The 17402-nt window shown below is 36.1% G+C and overlaps 1 protein-coding gene across 7 annotated transcripts in view; it reads right to left on the bottom strand.

The window, feature by feature from the left end:
- The window catches only part of rptor (regulatory associated protein of MTOR, complex 1), a 292822-nt gene that overhangs the window by 127639 nt on the left and 147781 nt on the right, over positions 1-17402 (bottom strand). For all 7 annotated transcript variants that reach the window (XM_067459440.1, XM_067459442.1, XM_067459443.1 and 4 more), the window contains one exon: positions 13964-14023. In XM_067459440.1, the coding sequence (XP_067315541.1) occupies positions 13964-14023 (60 nt within the window). The remainder of the gene's footprint in view (positions 1-13963; positions 14024-17402) is intronic.

Below are 17402 nucleotides of genomic sequence, written 5' to 3'. Positions count from 1 at the left end.
ATGGATGCAGTCCTTCAAGCTCATGGAAGTCATACAAGATATTAAATTTGGATCTCACAGCACCACAACTTAATTTGCTGACATATTTTTGTATGTGCAGTAAATTTGTTCAATTTCTGTATAGGCGACAAAACTTTTGTCTTGCCAAAATTTGACCTTTCTGTCTTGATTAAATGATAAATATTTTTTCTATGAAAATTATTTATTTCAGTGCATTAAACATCATTTGGGAGGGTTTTAGCTTTTCATATGAGCTATTTCTAACACCAATTAATTAATTAAAAGTCAGGTTAATATCAGGTATTTCTAGAAAATAGATAAGCGACAAGACTTTTGTCAGGGACTGTAAATATATAGTTCATGAACATATGTCGCTAGTTTGTTACATTTAATCTGCCTAATTTTAATGAATACATAAAAGAGCTCATGTGACATCTCCAAATATCATGCTAGAAGGATCTGTATTGCTCGTTTGATTTCGCGGAGGGATCTGTATTCGAGGAAGGATTGTTACAGATCAAAGGACTTTGCACAGTTCACAGGTTTCACCAGGAGACAGCAGCAGCAATTTTGAGGGTGCAGTTCACGCGTCAGGTAAGTGGTAATGATTAAATTGCAGACAAATGTGTCGAACATATTAGGCTTATGTGGATATTTAACGTTAAAAGTGAAGTAAGTAAGTTAGAAGTAAATTTATCCAAGGGAAATAGGGGTTAGCTATTTAAGTGATGTCTGTCAAGTTCACTAGTCAGAGTCGTCACCGAATTAACGCTCATATGAAACTAATGTCTTTCTCTCATTAGCTATAAGCCAAGGTGTTGATTTGTATACGAGCAAATTTACTGAAACATGTCAAACGTCTAATGTAGGCCGCTATTTAGGGTTAGGTGGTTGTGTTGGACATGATTTTTCGTGTTCCAACTTGTGAAATTGTCCCGTAAAGTTAAGAGAACGAGATAACCACGAATACTATGCTAAAATGCCACTCGTTTTCAAGCGGGACGAATTCTACACAGCATAAGAGAAAGAAAGCCATGTATGTTACAATATAGGGTACAAAACTACTTTAGTTTGCAACTTTAGTTTGGTCACACATGCAAGCACATTCTTAATATTGATAAAATGTTTAAAGAACATAATTAGATTTTTTTAAATACATTTTTCCCTTTCTTTCTCCAACAGGGTGTGACCAAGATATCCATTGATGCTGTCATCATTGCAATGTTTTTTTTTTTTTCATCCAAGCCAGTCAGTTCTTCTTAAAGGGATAGTTCACCCAAAAATTAATATTCAGTCATTTACTCACCCTCATGTTGTTCTAAACCTGTATGAGTTTCTTTGTTCTGCTGAGCACAAAATAAGATATTTGGAAAAATGTTTGTAACAAAGCAGATAGAGCAACAATTCACTACCATAGTAGGGGGGAAAATACAATGGTAGTGAATGGTTGCTCTATCTGCTTTGTTACAAACATTCTTCCAAACATATTTTGTGTTCAGCAGAACAAAGAAAATCATACAGGACTGGAACAACATGAGGGTGAGTAAGTGATGACAGAATTTTTATTTTTGGTGAACTATCCCCCATCTGAAACACTGACAAAAAACAAGAATGCTCCACTGTATCTACTTTGACTGTGTGTGTCGTTTCCAAACTAAAGGTGCATTAAAGACATTAAAGAAAAGTTACAAGGGCTTTGGTCATTTTATTTTATTTTAAAGAAATTTGAAATTAATTGTTATGGAAATGTATTGTTTGTATGACAAATGTTATAAATGCAGATGATACAATGTGTTCTCATTTGTTTTTATCCTCACTATAACATTTTATGCATTTTATTGCATAACTATTGCATTTTAGTTCCACTGCAATTTCTAGTAACAATTAAAACCATTTAAAATTGACACCCCTAATTAAAACATTTTCTTTGAATTAATTATAAAACAGGTTGAGTAAATGTACATTTTAAAGTTGAAGTCAAATTTGAGCCAACTAAAAAATATTAATTCAATTAACTTTAAAATAAGTGAGCAAACGTACATTTTAATATTGAAGTCAAGTTTGAGCAAATAAAAAAATGTTAATTCAGGTAACAATTTCTAGAACGAAATTGAGTGAACGTAAACAAAATCTGTGGAACTAGTTACTAAATAATGATTAGTTGAAAGCACTTGAAATGTTTTACAGTGAACCATTAAATTCGACATCCCAATCCAAATTTGGCTCAAACTCTTCAAATCTATAATTGAACCAATTGTTTTATATGGCAGTGAAGTGTGGGTCCTTCTATAAAATTTGATTTCTTAAATTGGGAAAAACATCCGATTGATACATTAGATTTCTGTAAGAGAATCCTCAAAGTCCAAAGAAATACGGCAAACAATGGATGCAGGGCAGAATTAGGCCAACACCCTCTCTTTTTAAACATCCAAAAAAAGAGCCATCAAATTCTGGAAACAACTAAAAACAAGCGACCCCAACACATACCATTTCAAAGCCCTGAAACACCAAGAGCTGAGCGTGGCGAGGAGTCTCCTGTGGCAGCTGGTGCTGAGACTGACTGAGCTCACACCCGCAGAGGTCAGCCGGCCTCAGGACACACAAACACACAAACATTCAGCCCTCAAAAATTATGATCACAGAACAAGACAAGTACATCACCCATTGGACACACACCATTCAAAACCAGCACAAACTGGAATGTTATTCGGCCCTAAATCAAGAATAAAGCGTAGCGCAGTACCTGAGCTCAGTAAGTTATGTGAGACTCAGGAAAACCCTGACGATGTACAGACTCAGCGAACACAGTCTCGCCATAGAGACGGGCCGGCACAGACAGACCTGGCTCTCCCGTGCGGGCAGATTCTGCTCGCACTGCATTCTGGGAGTGACAGAGCTGCACTTCAAACAGAATGCACAAAATACGAAAATATCAGAGACCATTATTACCCCAAAATTAATTAATTATTCCCCCATTTCAACACCTGTAGCCCAACCCAAAAACTGAGCTAAATTCTTGGTGAAGAAGCCAAATGTTCAAATATAGCTGCAAGATTTGTAGCCTCTTGCCATCACTCACAGCCAATACACACACCCATTAGACCTGCACCAGTGCATATATGTTCAGTCGTTACATGTTTTCTATATTAACATTATTTTGATTTTCTTAACATAAAACTTTATTTATTTTACTATTCATATTTTGTTTATTTTTATTATTAATTTATTTTATTATTATTATTATTATTATTATTATTATTATTATTATTATTATTATTATTATTATTATTATTATTTTGTTTAGTTTTATGATCAGTTACAAATCCCTTTATGTGTTCTTACTGCTTTGGCAATACAAAATGTAATGTTTCTGTCATGCCAATAAATTTTTTTATTGGCATGACAGCTTCTTAAATTTAATTGAATTGAATTTTGCAGCTCAAAATTTTGAAGGCCAGAAAGTCCAGAAGACCAGTATTTAATTTAAGGTCTTTTTATATGTTACTACTAATTATATAAAACTATATTGTTAGTGCCCTACAGATGAAGTTTAATTCACCACATTAACTGGCAGCAGTTGGTGCTGCTATGACTACGAACCACAACAGTCACATCTATGAGATCAATTCATTTTAATGAATCAATTTCATGTCAGATGATGTCACGTCAATTTCAAAAGAGCGCAGAATACCGTCCGAATGGTGATAATGTATTATCCTAACATGTGTTATTGACCTACCTTAGCTACTTACAATCTTATGCAATTAAGCATGCTTTCATTTCATCATTTCAATATTTGTGGCATCCAATAAAAAATGTTAATTACAAAATTAACAAATGGAGCCAAATCACAGAAACTGCAGCAATGAATTTAATATTAGTGTCAGGTAAGAGTAAGATGCGTGTCTAAATTTGATGGAAGTTTATTATAAACTTTATTATAAAATTTACTTATAAACTAGACTGGGTAAACCTAGTCTGATCTGCTGGCGATTTGACTTCGCCCTGTCTGAAAACCCGTACATTCATTTCTACTGCTTCTGTTACACTTTTGTGGGAACCAATCACAGACTAACTTATCCACCTGCCACGCTATTGGCAGGTTTACCACGATGATGGAATGGATCGTTGCTCATTGATCATGGCTCTTGTAGTCTGTTTAGTTGACTATCCAATTGCATAAAGAGTCATTCGAATAATGCTCGTTGATCACGCCTCTTGTGCAGTAGAAAATACAGAGCAGACTCCCCAGACCAATATTCAATCTTAAATTGAGCTTGGTCTGGTGATAGCCAGACAACTTATAAACTAGAAAATCATGTGAAATTGACTTTTTAAATCAATTTGATTTATATCAGTAAATAATTAATTTAAAGACATATGTGTCTTTTCAAACACAGCAAATGACCTTCTGTAAAGCCCATGTATAGAAAACACACACACACGCAATTTCAAGCATGCTAAGTCTCAAAAACACTCAAAAAGATAATTAAACTTTGACACTTTGCCATAGCAACAGTATATAAAATATCAGGAATCCATTCGTATGTCGTATTCGTATCATCTGTCATGTTTTCACATTATACGGATGAAGTTTGAAGTAAATCGGGTAACTTAAGTAAAAAAGTAAGACAGTGATTCAAAACATTTTCAAAAAGTGACACACATCCTGCTTCCAGTTGGTGGCGCTATAACTTTGACTGAATATTGGCATGTAGATGTCTTCAGACCAAGACACTTCTCAAACGTGAAGTTTGAGGCAGATCTGACATTGTATGCCTGACTTACAAAAACTTCCTGTGCCATGGCGAAACATCAACATTTGTGAGGCCACCACAGACACACCCTTCAGGGAAAACTCAAGATCTTCACAAATTAACGCCACACAGGCCTTTAGGCCGTGTGTCCACCAAAGCGTTTTTAGCCAGCTGAAAACTAGGTGCTCAGCTCAGCTGAAAACTCAGCTGAAAACTCCTCGCTGTGAGCGCTTGAAAGCGTTTTGGCAGGCAGCGTTTTTTCTCCTCAGTTGAGACTTGCTCGTTGTTATGATACGGAAAATCCGCGGAGGTCTTTCTAATTTCACAGGTAGTTTGTTCCTGTATTGATTCTACATAAAATTGCAGATACAATGTAAAGTATTTGCTCTGGCTTTAGTTTTAAATCATTTTATTCCATTATTATTTGCTTGTTGTCATCTGATGATGATACGCAGAATGTGGCGGTTGGTCTGTGTTGTGTTTGTCCCGCCCCTCCTCCACTGTGATTGGACGGCTGGGTGAAAAGTGACAGTGATGAGCGCTGTGTTTTACTCAAAGTTGAACATTCTTCAACTCTCGGCGACCGGTAAAAAACGCTGAGCGCTCAGCGCTTGAGCGTGAAATACTCGTTTAGCGCCTCGTTGCGCTCAAGGCGTTCTAAAAACGCGGCGCTCTCATTGAAAACAATTGAAAACGCCAGCCAGCAGCGTGATTAGACTGTGCAAATATGATGTTGATATGATTAAATCTCTAGGAGGAGTTTGTTAAAGTACAACGTCTGGCAATGGTAAAAACTGCACCAATTTACCAAAGAAAATTTAAAAAAAAAACTCACTTCCATTTGGTTTTTCAGATTTGGCGCTAGGGTCTTTTTTTGTAGGTATTGGGCTGTTGAATGGGTCTACCGAATTTTCATACTCATACATGAAACGTAGCGCGAATGGCGCTTAATTAAAATTTTGTAGGTGGTGCTATCGAACCATTTTGCCACACCTAATTCTGAAACCCATATCAGATGTATATTTTCACCACTTCTGATGCGTGTGCAAAGTTACATGAGTTTTCATGCGTGTTTAGGCCCTCAAAATATGTAAATATTTGGGCGAAGAAGAATGATGGACTGAGCAATTACAATAAGGTCCAAGCCCTAAATATCTGACTTCCTGTTGGTCGGAGCTAATGATTGTAAATTAGAAAGTTGTCCGGATCAAATAGAACAATATATATACAGAGTTTGGTGACTGAATTGAAGATAAAACTACCCCCCCCCCCCCACACACACACACACACACACACACACACACTTTTGACAAAAGATTGCTTTACTTTTGTCAAAAGATGGCGCTACTGAGCTCCTCCACCACGCCCATTTTTAAGTCTTTGCCCATATCTACTGGACAACATGTCTGATGAGTGTCGAGTTTCATGTAATTTGAAACATTTTAAGAGTCTCAAAAGCAGCGAAAAAAAATGTTATAGTTTGATGTGTTGCCGTGGCAACAGTATTTACAATATCAAGAAGTGCTTACCAGCTTTATATCTGCTATGTTTTGACATTGTACTGATTAAGTTTAAAGTAAATCAGGTAAAAATAAGACGGTGATTTCAAAGCATTTTGAAAGTGACACACTTCCTGCTGCCAGTTGGTGGCGCTATAACTTTGACTCACAATAGTCACATCCATCTGATCTGCCTCTTACAACGAACACACAGCTGAAGTTTCATCCAAATCAGTCAATGTATGCAGAATTTATAACACTTCCTGTTTCCCATTTCTCGCCATAAATGTGTCTCCTCGCCACAGCCAAGCTGTTTGAGATTTCAAAAATCCGCTCGCAATTTAGCATCCTCAGTGTCTTGACCTTATGCTGACCGAGTTTGGCACTGACCGGGTCAATCTCCTAGGAGGAGTATATCAAATTCCAGAGTTTTCGGGCATGATAAAGGCCCCGAAAGTGCCCAAATAGTCGAAAAAACTAAATTGTCCTTAGAAGAATAATAGGGCTCTGCGCCCTTTCAGGGCTTGGGCCCTAATTAAAAAAAAAACAATTTCCTATTTTCAGTCTGACACAATAAGAAAACGGATATTCTGAGAGGACAAAAGTAAATGGCCAACGATTTCAATTCTCACCTCAAGGGGAAAAGGTGGCCTTGGTTATTATCTCAGCAGCTGAACTGAGGTAACACACCATGGAGAAGAACAGTTAGCCATGGTAAGAAACTGATTGAGTGCAATCACCTGCTCAGGGGTTTTCCTACATATAATTTATTTTTGGTGGCGGCCAAAACAATTTTTTGTCCCACCAAAGCCTTATTTGATGAGTTATTGTGATTTATAAATTAATGCAGATGACTAATCAAGTGACAGGGCGCACCTTAACTGAGTGACAGAACGAGCAGAGAGCCCGCGCGCACTCTCTGTTTTCAAAACGATCACCGTCTAAGCTCTTTCTGATACTGACACAACGGTAAAAGGTCGGAAGACTGACTCCATGTTCCACGTGTCGCGTTCGCACAATATGTCCCTCCCTCCCTCCCTCCCTCCCTCCCGGTATAATGAATAAGTGTACATCAACAATTTCTAATCAATATATTTAGGAATAACTAACTATTCAAGGTAAAACTATTTAACTATAACTATTTAAGTTGAAAAATTACCGGTATCAGTCTGATGTTTGGTAGAAACAGCTGAAAGACATGGAGCAAATAAATAACTAAAGATCAAACTCTCATTTGTCTTGTAAAAACACAGTAAAAGGAAAGAAATCTGAAGGAAATAATGATGGCAGAAAGATGGAAGACAAGATGGTAAGACAATTTATATGTATCCTGCTTATGTGACCACTCACAAATATGTGCACAAGAGACAGAAATGTATAAACAGTAGATAGTGGGTGCAATTAAAGTCTATTAAAAATTCCAGAAAAAGTGACACCTGATAGAGAGCATCACATGCATAAATGTTGTGTGTGTGACTGGCAGCAGTGGGCTCTGTCCTCGTGATTGTGTGGATGAGTCAGGCAGCTCATGCTGGGCAGAAGCTTCAAGCAAATGTCATCGCCTCTAACATGCCACTGACTAACACACTGCTGCTCCCAGATGCCATCTATCATTGCACACACACTTCTCTTAACGACAGCCCCACAGTCAGATTGTACTCTATCCATTCAGCAAACTTACTTTCTTCATTTGTTCCCAATCATGAGTAATGTACCTGGTCTCCAGGAGCTGTTTTATGGAGTACAATTTATAGAGTAACTTCTCGCTAACTGAAGGTATAATTTAGTATCAGTGTGAATCTAGGCAGCTGTAACTTTCTTGCTTTGACATTTTTCTTTTCAACCCTATGATACATGCACTTCTCAATACAGCACATATTCTGGGTTTCACCTAGACAATGTTGACCTCGGAGACATTTGTTCAGTCCCAACCATGCACACATCTCTCAGAGGGAGACAGCTTGATAATTGCTTATCAGCTACCTGACCTCAGTGCCCATAGCAGATTAAATTAAAGGTAAAATGAAAACAATCATGCTTTTTACGCTTAATAAATACCAGTTCGCTTTTGAGATCTCATGTATGCTTGCAATCAAGACATATTGTGCCAAGATTTAAGTCAATAATGCTGTCTCTCACAGCTGATTGCAAAATCCCAGACTACATTATGCATAAATGCAAATGTTATTTGAGAGCTAGAGCAGAGCAAGCTATTTTGTGAATTACTTATATTGAATTCTGTTTATCACAAAACTATTGCAAGGCTTTATCAGACCTGGAATACTGCACATCATGCAGACCACTTGTTTGTTTGTTTGCAAGTCAAGTAAGCATGGTTGAGTCATTTATTTATATATGTGCGTTGACAATGTCTTTATATGAAGAAAAAAAAAATCAAAACAGTAACTATTAATTATATTTATATATTTATTCATTATGTTGAAAATAGTCAGAATCAGATGCATTAAGGCTATCATCGCCCTGCCGTTTGTAGCTCAATGATTACAAGCGAATGCTCTAAACCTGTTGATGTCCATTTTTATCCGTTTGGACACTCGGATTTCTTTACAGAAAATGGAACAGCACTGCTTTAAGTGTTCTGTCAAAAGCACTATACAATTAAATGTGAATTAAGTCACATTTAATCAGTCACGCATGTGTATGTGGGATGCTTCTGAGTGTTATTAAAAGGGGTGTGAACAGGCTGGGGACATAAATCAATTTTTAGGTGAAAAGTAATCAAAATAATAATGCACAGCTCTTGTCCTTGTCTCTTATGCAAGACAGTGGGTGAGAAAGATTTGCCTTCACTTTTATGATCATGGAACTGGAAGAAGTGGAGAACTATTAGCTAAAGAATAAAATCTCTTTTGTGTGTCTGTGGTACAATCCGAAAGAGACTCGTGCCAATAACATGAAAGCTGATTCACTGCAATATAAGATGCATATTGATCTCATTTGTAGTTGTAATACAGCAAATTATATCTGGACTAGCAGACAAAAGAACTACTAGACCCTGGAACAATCAAACAAACAAACAAACAAGCAAGCAAGCAAGCAAACACACACACACACACACACACACACACACACACACACACACACACACACACAATCGTTACTGGAACATTTCAATGAGCATTAGTGGTAGCGTTAGATGAATGTAGGAAAATTCAGACCTATTTAAAATTATTTAAGACCTAGAACTCAATACTTCATTTAAGACTTTTACATTTCCATTTTTTTTAGACTTTTTAAGACCCCATGGAAACCCTGAATTTGTGCCAAACAAACAAACAAAATAAACACACACACACACACACACACACACACACACACACACACACACACACACACACACACACACACACACAATATGATAGAGTTTACTGCTCCAACTCAATGGTTTCAAATTATCCTAAGCACAAGGACATCCTCTGGAAAAAAGTTCAACTATAGCTATTTAAAAAAAAAAAAAGGCAAAGTGCAGTTATTTAAAACACATTGCTTTCATTGCTAGCACTATGTTACAGTCCTGTCCTCCGTGTACATACTGTTTACTTATAATGGTAATTAGAATAACTGGGTAAAATCTGGGTAATAATAGCTAGGTACTAACCCTGAAACTACCCCTAAACCTTACCTTAACCCATGTAGTTACCTTATATTACCCAGTACTTTCTTAGGTAACTACACTATAAGTACATGTAAGTGTCACATACTGTAAAATTAAGTTCAACCCTTTATGTGCTAACTGCAAAGACTCCTTGGAAGAATGCAGGGGGACTTTGATGTCAAACCTTGATGTCACCAAGCAGTTAAGATATTAATAGAAAAGGTGTGATAACATAATAATTACATGAGCGTTCTTAAGGATGCATACTATTATTTAGAAACATACGTTTTGAAGACATTCTGGATACACATAAATGGCAGGATAATAATAAGGCTGCCTCTAAACCCCACAGGAAACATAAAACCAGGCTGTGAAGAGTGCTTTTATAATGCAATTTAACATTAGATCCTATGGAAAGAAAGTGTGGATTAAAAAAAAAAAAAAAAAAAAAAACACTTGTACTGTGTGAGAGGAAGTCTGTCCTAGGACGACAACATGCATGTGTCAGACTTTTGTCTTAAATGTGTTTTTTTTTTTTTTTTTTTTTTTTTTTACATTTGTATTTAAACAATTTCCCAGATCTTCACTCAAGTTGCGGTGGGAAAAGTTGCCGATTTCTGACAGAGATTGTAAGCTTATTTGAGTTTACAGACGAAACAGAGAAAGAGGAAGCAGAGAGGTTAGAGCTGTCATGATCTCATCAAGTGCTTTTCATCTACAGAATGCTCAAAAAACAGCCTCTCTTCCTCGATCCAATCCCATCTTGCCTCAGGGGTCCCAGAGCACTTATATACAGGAAAAAGTTCAAAAATGAACTTAAAGGTTGCAAAGGCCAACTTTAGATCACTGAAAAAGTTATGTTTAGAACAATTTAGTTCCCTTTCGTGGGAGATGTGATCAGCTGACAGTCAGCTGATGCGAGCTTGACTAATGTGACCTGCCAGAACTGACATTAGCTGTGTCTCATTTCAGAAGGCATTCGAAGGGTGCATACGTCATAAGGCCGTCTCATTTCAAAAAAGTGAGAAGGACACTCCAAACGCGACCTTCAAATCCGTCCTTCTTTCACAGGAATTCGGAGTGTGCACGAGGAGTATCCTTCACGGCTGGAGATAACCCACAATTCTTTGCGTCTCCGTTAACAACCGTCATATTTTTTTTTATATTATATGAAAAACGGCACCACCGCCAGATATACATGCGAGCGTAGGTGTGGTGTTTAAATTAAGTAGTTCAAGCTTTTTTTGTGTTTCGAAATTTAACGAAATGAGACACAGCTATTATATGCTTGATTTCAGCTGAATCGTCAGAATAAAATAAAAGAGCAATTAGTTTAAAGCATCATGGTTGCAAATGTCGCATTGTGAATGCAGCTAGCGCAGGACTCACATCTGCTTGCTTTGGATGAGTGCTGAGGCAGCGCTTCTGGACCTTGTGTGCTCTGATCACACTACTATAAGTAGATTCCTCTCTCAAGCTGAGGCAAAAAAAGAAGCGGAAGCAAAAGCAGCAGCGAAGCCAGTACGCTGAGCAGAGAGGCAGAAGCGAGGTCATGTCAGCCCAGCATCTACATGCCTCGCTCTCCCCTCAGTACGACGACCATGGCAACCTTGTTCAAAGTGGGGTCTTTTCACACCCAAGAGGTTTCAGAAGATGCAAGGTCTCATGCCGGCAGCTTCCTCAATCATTCCACTGGGTCAGCTCCGGTTAAAACATCTTGTCTCTAGTCCAAAAGAACAGAGACAGACAAAGAAGAGAGTGTCGACCACTCTCTCAAGGTGACCCACAAATGCATCAGAGCCTTGGTCCCTTGAAAAATCCCAAACGGGATAACACTGGGTTCAGTTTCCAGGAGGAAATTGGTTGTGACAAACACCTCCAAGACAGACTGAGGTGCCCTATGCAACAGCAGAATAACCCTTGGCTTATGGGTGATTCCCATGTTGAATTGAACCACCTGAAAAATTAGGGCAGTAATTCTGGCCTTCAAGGAGTTCCAGTCGGAACTTAGCAGTCATCATCAGGAGTCCGCTTTGACAACAAGGATGGTGATTGCCTTTATAAACCACCAGGGTGGTCTCAAGTTTCGTGCTCTGCACAGATTGGCAAGCCGACTTTTTCTATGGGCACAGAAGAATCACCGCTCAGTGAGGACGATTCACCTGCCGGGCAAAACCAGCTCTGTCAGCAGCTCCATGGCCCATACCGCTGAGGAGAGACCTTCTATCCCAGACAGTAGGGACAATCCAACACCCTTAACCCTCTGGACCATAAGGCTATTGTGTGGTCCTGATGAAGTTTGACAAGCTTTGATATTGTCTAATATTTTGTTCAGTTGCTTTAAAGCATATTAATGGCTTATGTCTGATTTCACAGTATTCAGCACAAACAAGGCTACAGTAATATGTGAGCAACATTTACTGTACATAAAAGTTTATAGTTTTGAGAAAATAATGTTTATGCATAGTTTAAAAAACTACAAACAAAAACTAAAATGTTAAATCACTGAAAAAAGGCCACCTAACACACTTTACATGTTTGTTCACAAGGCTTTTCAGAACTGGATGATGTTGCCTAGAGTTTTTTCTTCAAAACAATGTGAAAACCATTTTGCCCACTCATTCAAACAAAACAATATAGTCATTTAACTTTTGTCAGACACTTATTGTCAAAATGGTATGGGGAGATGGTGTGGATCATAGTGAATAATGTCGTGATTCACACCTGAGGCGGCAATTACTCCTCCCCTGAATATCAATGAGGAATGTAACATTTATTAATAAGGACACTTATTGAATGAATGTAGTAAAATAGTAAAATTGTATTTATTCCTGTGGTCAAAGCTAAATATATCATCATTACTCCAGTCTTTAGTGTCACATGATCCTTTAGAAATCACTCTAATATGATGATTTGATATATATGCTCAACAAACAGTAGAGCATATATATCAGTGCAAACAGTTGTGCAAGTTTTTCAGGATTATTTGATAAATCAAAGATATAACCCAGAGGTATAAACCTCGTTGATTAACAGAACGTTCAAAAGAATAACATTTATCTGAAATAAAAAGATTTTGTAACATTATAAAATGTCTTTACTATGTTTTTTGATCAATATAAGGCATATTTGTGAATACAAGAATGAATTACTTAAAAAAAAAAAAATTGTAAACATTTATAAGAAGAATTTATTTAATAAGAATAAATGTTTCTTATTCAGCTCATTACAATGATTTCTGAAGGATCATGTGAAACTGAAGACAGGAATAAATTGCATTTTAAAAATATATCCAAATAGAAAACAATTATTTTAAATTACAAAAATAAAAATAAAAAACGTCACAATATTACTCTTTTTGCTGTATTCTGGATCAAATAAATGCAGCCTTGTTAAGCAGAAGAAATGTTTTTGAAAACAATCTAAACAAAATTAAAACTTTTAAACGGTAGTTTATACTTGGATTTACACATGAAAACAACACGTATATCAGTGGTAAAACAATCAAATAAAATACAGTGCAAGAGAGACATTCGGGGCAAAGAGGGACAATGCAAGATAAATGAAAACTAATTTTTCTCTCTATTTGAGCGCGTTTGTTCTGCATCTAAATTTAAAATAAGGAACATGCAAAGCATGCAAAAGACGCAACGTGAACGGGCTTAGTCAGTGGTTAAATCAGCATACCAGTCAATGAACAGGACAGTCATATAAATATACTATTAAAACCATAATATTTCAGTACAGGCTTTACACAAGTTTTGATGTACGAATTTGTGATTTTTTTTTTTTTTTTTTTAGCTATGCATGATAACTGGATAATAATTATTTAGAAGAAAATTCACTCACATATATCAAATGTATCACTAGAAAAAGAGCATTTTCTAGTGATACATTTTTTACTCAAGTGGAAATAGAAAAACGCATATTAACTATAGAAATTTCTAATCAAATTGTCATGACTTTTGCAGGTTTCTCTGCCATTTACAGAGGAAAAAAAAGATAGTGGAGAACAGAAAATACAAAAAGAAAAAGAAAAAGTCTAGAGGAGGCAGACAGCCAAATGAAATAAAATACAAAAAAATACCTACTTCTCAATCAAGTCCAAGGTCACTCCTGGCACCAGCTTTGCACTCTTCTGCATACAGAACCTTAGAAGAAAAAATAAAACTCTGTGAGAGGACATTCAAAAAAAAAAAAAAACTCATTTTTAATAGCTGCCTCATTACACTTAGGGTGCTTTCACACCTACCTTGTTTGGTCCGGATTTTCGGACTTTTCAGTTTGGTACGAACCAAAATTACAGGTGTGAAACCTCCCTCGGACCATGGTCCGGACCAAACAGACCAAATTTGGTCCGACGAAAAGAGGTAGTCTCGGTCCGGACCAAACTGAACAAAGGTTCGGTTCGTTTCTTGTGTGAAAGCATTTTCTGTATAGTTCGGACTTTCAGACCATTTACAGGAAGTTCTGGTGTAGGATTAGTGAAAAAACACAGATTAAACTCACAACACACGTGAGCAGCAGTGATCACGCAGCATTTTAAACAGAACCGCTTGTGTAGTCATGTCAGCTCGCGTGAACGGCGTGCTCTGCTTGTGAGAATATATATATATATATATATATATATATATATATATATATATATATATATATATATATATATATATATATATATATATATATATATATATATATATATATATATATATATATATATATATATATATAGGCCTATATATATTTCTAATGTCTGTGAGACAAGTAACGTTATGCTGAGTTTCGGTTTATTTATGAGACCACTCCAGTTCATGTGCAACGCAAATGATCACTCCGTCACGGGATGTCTGCTATATTATTTATTTAAGCTTATTTATTAAATTCAGGCAAATGATGAAACATTTATTAAAATTAAGATACAAAATACAAAGCTTTCTACAAAACAAATCTTAATGAAGTGGTCAAAATTATTTCTGACTCAATGTCTTTGACATATATTGCACATCTGTGCACGTTTCATAATCAATATAGCCTAGATGAAATTTAAAAATAACATTATAATATTTAAACATAACTATAAAATAAAACACATTGTTTGGCTAAAAAGCCTATCTTCTAGGAGCTCCTCCTTTCCTGTCGGCGCCGATAAAATGTTTGCACAACGAGGACGTTCATTTGGTGGATTTGCCTCGAGTATAGTTGGTGCTGCAGATAGTAGTGCCATAATATTAACAGTATTGCCAACGATATGCGTCTGTTCATTCGTTAGCCGCTGAATTGACAACACACTGACATCAGACGCACGTCCGCTAACAAACCAATCAATGTTAAGATGCAGCCCACATAGATGATGACGACAGGACGCCAGTGCGTCATGTAAAGTTCTTTGGTGCGCTGATATAACTGCAATGTGAAAGCAAACCAAAAAGAACCAAATGTCCAAACACAAACTTTGGTTCGGACCTTGGTGCGGACTTTCAGGTGTGAAAACCCCCTTACAGTAGGGTCTTTCTTTAGTTTGGTTAAAAATACATTTCCCTATGGAGAAAATAAAATACTATGAAAATGGTTTCAGTAATGACTTTTTACTCCAAAAGTAATGACTGAAATCCCCCAAATGCCAGCAAACCAATAAGAACGCAGAACAATGATGACAATACATAACAGAGAGTAGGCACCTAAGCTGTTCTGGATTTGCTTCCCCAAAACCTTCCGTAACTGGCAGATTTGAAGAAGAAAAAAAGACAATTACATACGTATTACCATTTATTTTTTTTGATCATGTAAGCTGTATGGTACAGCTCAAACATGGAAATCTGGTATCACTTCATTTTAGGATTCAATTCTCGTTTTTATTAAGTTGCTTATCAGCATGCATCTTACTAGGATATTGGCTGTTTATTCATTAAAGAATGGAGCTTTAATGATTTGAATATGATGGATTATTAGCTAATTATGTACAGTCCCTGTAGGTCTATTCAGAATCAAATGTAGCATGTAGGGTTTTTATTAAAATCAAAGTTACATGCATAGTTTGAGAGTAAGGGCAAATACTGCAAACACTGGTCTGAAAAATAAGCCTTGCAGGCTCATTCCGGAGATGGATGGTTTTCAGTAATGTACCGCAATTGGATTGTTTTAATACAGGTAAAACATAATAATAATAATAATAATAATAATAATAATAATAACAATAATAATAATAATAATAATAACTAAATGAAAATGAACTAAATACACACACAAACAGGCACACACGCACACGCACACACGTAATAATTATAATAATAATAATAATAATAATAAAAAATAATACAATTATAAAGAGAACACTATTGTATTAAAACAATGTGAATTATTGTAATAAAATGTTGTGAATTCTATGGGTTTAGTTGCTGTTTCAGCTCGTTGTTAGCATATCCACAACAGGTGTTATATATTCTGACCAGCACAGTCAAGTTCATTTGTCTTTTTGCGTAATTTGGCCCAGATACAAATCGTAATATTAAGTTTATGTAGTATAATGTATGATTAATCTCATACACATTTAGCTGAGTTAATAACATGCTGGCACTCATTGTACCGGTGATCATCTTTAGCTTCAGCAAGAGCACTCAACAGCAATGCAAAACATTAATAACTATGATTGGGACTGACATATGCATAACATCATAATTGTTAACACTATTGTTAAAAAAAAAAATTGTGTGTAGAGGGAGTTTGAAAGACAACCGTTTATCCTGCCCCTCGGATTGTGCAGAGGGGCAATGGTGAGTTTCCAGACCAAACATCTTGATGATGTGGGTCTGGCTTGTCAGGCTACATAAAAGGCACTAGTTTCTCGTCACTTCATAAAATTATTGTAGAACCACTGTAGTGAGATGGGCTTTGTAACAATGTCTTTAGTGCCTTTTATCGGTCTTGAGAGAGGAAATAACATTAGTGTCAATGAAAAGCCTTTCTGAGCCATTGGATTTCAACAAAAATATCTTCATTTGTGTTACACTCTAAAAATGCCAATTAATAAAATGTTGGAAGAGCAAAAAAATATACGTTGAACTAATTTTCTTACCTGTGCTAGTTAAGAAGACATTATATTATGTCTGCAGAAATATACATTTTAAAAAAAATTAAATTAATTGATATTTTAAAATCCAGTAAACACTTAGAATTGCAAATGTTGACTGGACTAACAAACGCAAATCCAGTCAATATCAACATGATATTTTACACACAATAATTTTCTTATGTAAATAGATTTTTGTTTGTGCTGTTGAATTTGGCTTTTAGAAACATTTGATAATAGCCTATATCAACATTTAACAACAATAACAATATTTGTGATTTTAGATGCCCAGCTATTTTCGATGTTTTGTTTAAGATGGATCCTACAACACTTCTATATACATGGGGCCAATTACATATTTGATATAAATATATAGGTCATTAACATATGTAGTTAGTTGCATTTAATCTGCCTAACTTTAATGAATAGTACAAGAGCTCATCTGACTTTGCGGAGAATCTGTA

The sequence above is a fragment of the Pseudorasbora parva genome, chromosome 12 (assembly GCF_024679245.1).
Source record: "Pseudorasbora parva isolate DD20220531a chromosome 12, ASM2467924v1, whole genome shotgun sequence".
Classification (NCBI taxonomy): Eukaryota; Metazoa; Chordata; class Actinopteri; order Cypriniformes; family Gobionidae; genus Pseudorasbora; species Pseudorasbora parva.
This window is presented reverse-complemented; position numbering and strand designations above follow the sequence as displayed.